The sequence below is a fragment of the Chelonoidis abingdonii genome, chromosome 23 (assembly GCF_003597395.2).
Source record: "Chelonoidis abingdonii isolate Lonesome George chromosome 23, CheloAbing_2.0, whole genome shotgun sequence".
NCBI lineage: Eukaryota > Metazoa > Chordata > Testudines > Testudinidae > Chelonoidis > Chelonoidis abingdonii.
Genome location: NC_133791.1, coordinates 15997217 through 16001978, shown reverse-complemented (window position 1 = coordinate 16001978; position 4762 = coordinate 15997217). Strand labels below are relative to the sequence as shown.

Here is a 4762-nt window from a genome sequence, read left to right as displayed (position 1 = left end):
CCCCCTAATCATTTTTGTTGCCCTTCGCTGGACTCTTTTGAATTTTTCCACATCCTTCTTGTAGTGTGGGACCCAAAACTGACACATTACTCCAGATGAGGCCTCACCACTGCCGAATAGAGGGGAATGATCACGTCCCTCGATCTGATGGCAATGCCCCTACTTATACAGCCCAAAATGCCGTTAGCCTTCTTGGCAACAGGGGCACACTGTTGACTCATATCCACCTTCTCATCCTCTGTAACCCCTAGGTCCTTTTCTGCAGAACTGCTGCCTAGCCACTCAGTCCCTCGTCTGTAGCAGTGCATGGAATTCTTCTGTCCTAAATGCAGGACTCTGTACTTGTCCTTGTTGAACCTCATCAGATTTCTTTTGGCCCAATCCTCTAATTTGTCTACATCACTCTGGACCCTGTCCCTACCCTCCAGCGTATCTACCTCTCCTCCCAGTTTAGTGTCATCTGTTTAGCCCCATTCCCCCTCCCCCCGCCCAGCCTGAGCCCCACAAGACCAAGTCAGTTGACCTGGGTTCTGAGACTTGGTGCTACAGGGTTTTTTTTATTGCAGTGTAGACATACCCTAAGTGCTGAGCACTAGCATTTAAGGGGTGACTCAGGGTGATCCATGCCATCACCTGGAGGATCTGTGAAGTTCGCTGGGATCTTTGAGGTCAGACTATCAATGGTTCCCAAACTTTCCTGGTCCACTTAGCTCCTCCTTAAAAAATTATTGTGAGGTGACTGGCTGGAAGGTCAAGCTCAGATATCACATGGGGTACTCGTACCACTGTTTGGGAACCCTTGGATTAGAAGATCGAACTGTCCCTTCTGGCCTTAATATCTGACTCCGTGGATCTTTGGGAGGAGGAAAGGTACGATCTGCAATGCCAGTGATTAGCTCTGTGTTAGTATCAGGGTGGCCAGCAGAGGCTGTAGTAATGAAAATGTCTCTGTTTTATTAAAATGACCCATCTATCTGAAGCCGTTTTCCCCATCTTGGCTGCAGAATGAAGTCTTCCCCGAGCCCTTGTTCACCTGGACCCGTGTCGGGAGCAGGCTCCTGGATGGCAGCGCTGAGCATGATGGGAAGGAGTTGGTCCTGGAAAGAGTGCCGGCTGAGTTAAACGGTTCCATGTATCGTTGCACTGCTCAGAACCCACTGGGCTCCACGGACACCCACACCAGGCTGATAGTGTTTGGTACGGTACATACCCTTGAGAGGAACCCTCCTCTGTCCCACATAACTCCAGCTTGTTCACAACGTCCTCACTACCCCTGGCCAAATACAAACTGGCTTTCCCATTGGCCTGGCCATGCTGCCTTGTCATTTGCTGTTTGCGCCTCCCTGTGTGACTGGCATTTTGATTGTACGGACATTTGCCAGCGGCGCGTTTCAGGCCCTGAGCTGAGAATAATCATTAATATTATTTATTTTACAGCTCAAATAACTAGCCCAGGGTCCCTGTCCTGAAAAATTTATGATCGAGAAATGACATTGGTGAGAGTTGTTTATGATGCATATGGGACAATAATTCGTTATTTTGGTTCTCTGCCAGTTCTGGGCAAAAAAAAATCATTTAAGATCAACTGAAAACACATTTTTTTGAAATTTTTGCAGAGAGAGAGGACTATCCTTTGCATATATTGGGCTGCTGAGAGACCACGAATAGAGAATCAGTGGTAACCATTGTCCTCCTCACAGTATGGAGACTGGAAAGGGTCTAGAAATGAGAAAGAGACAAAGACCCTTGAGTAAAAAATCCAACCTCAAATTCCTCTCTACCCTGCAATCAGGAGCAGCTGGAGAGATGAAATTCTGTTCCTGCTGATGAAACTCGGCAATGAAAGAAAATCCAAAGAGTCAGAGCTGCCCAAGATCACCCTTTTTAGGGTTTCTCACTTCGCTGGGCACCAAGCAATGATTGACCCTTGTTAGCAAGAAAGGCAGAGTGCAACAATGGTGTGAAAGAGACATTAGCTTTCTGTGTCCCAAGAGATATATGTGCACTTGAAAGATTCTTTTGATGTTATCCCATCTGAAATTAGCATCTAATTCTAATTAGTATCTGTGTATATTTTGTTTTAATTAGAAAACCCAAATATTCCAAGAGGAACAGAGGACTCAAGTGGTAAGTTGGGATCCTATATTGCATTTCATCATAAATTACAGCTAATTTCTCAGTTGCTTCTGGGGTGGATGGAGAGCTCTGAACACCTCATGTTCTTAGGAGGCCATGCACAGATAAAACTGTGCGTTTAGTCTGGGGAATCTTCCATGCCCCAAGGGACCAAACATTTTCTGGCAGTTTATAATGCAGGGGTTGTAACCCTAGGGGTGCGAGACAGGCCAGATGTTTTTTTAGAAGGTAAAACAGCGAGAAAACAAATTAAGCACAGGCATGTAAGTACAACTACTTTGTTTTGTCAAACCTATATTTATTAACATTATACATTTTTTAACGAATACTGTAATATTCAAACAAACATATACCTAAGTTTAAGAGGTGTGAGAACATATTTTGAGAACCAAAGGGGTGCAGGCTGCAGTAAAGGTTAAGAACCACTGGTCTGTATTATGATCCGTAGTGTTACTAATCAGCTGGTGAACCACTAGCAGTCAATAAGCAGCAAGACAACCTATGCTGACTATGATGGTTGTTCCTTTGTATAGACAAAGAAGTTTGTTTTCACCATAATCACTTGAGCTGGTCAAAAAAAATTTCATCTAAACTTTTTTTCCAATGAAAAAAAGTTTATTTTGACAGCACGGAAGTTTGCACGAAAAACCAAATTCCATTTTGTCTATTACTTTTTCAGGTTCTCATTGAAAAAACAAGACCCAAAAATTGAGGGCGGGAGGGGGGAGTTTGTTTTTTGATGAAAAGCCGTAACATTTCTCAGAAAATGAAAGTGTTGGGTTTTCATCCAGATTTATCACAAGGGGGGAAAAAAATCATTCCTGAATCAGCTCTCCTCCATTCTCACTGCAATCTACGGTATTCCAGCCCCCAGCCTGCCTTTTCTAGCACAAATTACACTGCTTCCTGCAATAGTGTTCACTCCCTACCCCGAGGCATTGTGGGCACTCCCCACAAGAGCAGGTGGGCAGTTTTCTGACAAAATATATTTTTCATCAGAAAATGTTGGTGCGTCGAAGCCAAAACTGTTGGCAGTACAGGTTCAGTTTCATCAAAACTTCTACTTTGAAAAAAAAATGTTGAAATTGTCAAAATGGGACGTGTTTTGACATTTTCTAAACAAAATTTTGTTTTCCAGTTCAAAACTACTTTATTTCTCTGCTATAAATTTCATTTTGAAATTTATAGCAGAAAAATAAACCAAAAAGAAAAGTGAAAACTGAAATGGAACATTTCAAAATTATCTACAGAAGATGCTTTGATTGATCTGACCCGAAAACCATTTTGGATTTTTGGTTTGGGAACATTTTTAAGATTGACTTTTCATCCCTGTTCAGGATGGGAAATTTTTTTTGAAAACTCTCATGAGTCAAGAAAAGCATTTCCCGGCCAGCTGTACATGGAGCAGAGAATTTGCCCCAGTAAGGGTTGTGCCTAGTTCTGACACTGCTAAATTTGGCCCTGGTAGCCCTGGGGATGGTGCAGGATATGTTCAAATGTTGGTAGGGATTCTGCATTACTTTATACCCTCCACTTACTTGGTTTTCCTATAGCACAGACACCTCCTCTCCCCCAGTGTTTAAGCTGCACTGGTTTGGCACACCCAGTCAATGCCAGATCAGTAAAGCAGCGCAAGTTACAGCTGTGTATCAGTTACAACCATTTTGCAACTATCATATCTTAGGATGTTAGCACCTCAGGGCAGGGCTCTAGGCCAGATTCTGATCTTGAACCAACCACTGTGAGAAGGGCTGATCTTGTGGTTAAGGGACGTGACTGGGATTTGGGAGAGTGAGGCTCAGTTCCTGGCTCTGTCGCACACTCCCTGTGTAACCTCAGTTTCACCGTCCCCAAAATGGGGATACCAGTGCTTCCATTCTCCCACCCTTTGTCTTGGCTAGTCAGACTGTAGCCTCTTTGGGGGCCAAGAGTGTCTCTTGCTATGTGATTGTAAAGCCAATGGGACCCTGATCTCAGTTGGGGGCCCCCAGCAACTAAAATGATACAAGTCATGAATATTAAACGCCATTAGCATTGGTGGGAATCCAGATTAAAGTCGCTGCAATCAGTGGAGTTACCCCAGATTTACAGCGGCATGACTGTGATCGGAATCTGGTCCGTTTGTCTGTAAGGCACCATGTCTGGTGCTATACGAAGAGATATATAAACAGTCTCTTTGTTTGTTCCAGGACACCACACGTCACTAACCCTAACCCTTCCTTGCTTTGTCTAGGTTCAGTGACCAGCCACAGCGGCTTCAGGCTAATTTTGATGCTCACCCTAACAGTGATCCTGGAGCTGACGTGAAGGCTTGCCTCTTCCTCCTCCTCCTTTGAGCAGCTCCACCCAGCATTTACATCTCCGTCAATTGGTTTTCATTTCTTTTCTTTTTCTTTTTCTAAACTATTTACAGTCTTGTCCTCGGTCTCTTTCTGTCTGTGTCTTGGCTTCCTCGGTCGATTTAATTAAAATGAAAAAAATGTCCCCCTGGTAAAAGGCAGCGCGTATTATTTGCCGTGTGCAATCCTTGGCCTATAGAAAGGGCAATCTGGTCCTTGCACATGCAAAAACAAGAGCCGGTAATTACACACAGAAGCACACACAGGGAATGCATCCAGGCACATAT

The 4762-nt window shown here is 44.0% G+C and overlaps 1 protein-coding gene across 1 annotated transcript in view; it reads left to right on the top strand.

The window, feature by feature from the left end:
• IGSF21 (immunoglobin superfamily member 21) overlaps window positions 1-4556 on the top strand; it is a 258560-nt gene extending 254004 nt beyond the window's left edge. Inside the window, exons 8-10 of the mRNA XM_032787562.1 lie at window positions 1005-1197; window positions 2089-2127; window positions 4370-4556. Of these exons, the coding sequence (XP_032643453.1) occupies window positions 1005-1197; window positions 2089-2127; window positions 4370-4443 (306 nt within the window). The 3' untranslated portion in view covers window positions 4444-4556. The remainder of the gene's footprint in view (window positions 1-1004; window positions 1198-2088; window positions 2128-4369) is intronic.
• The last annotated feature ends 206 nt before the right edge of the window (window positions 4557-4762 follow it).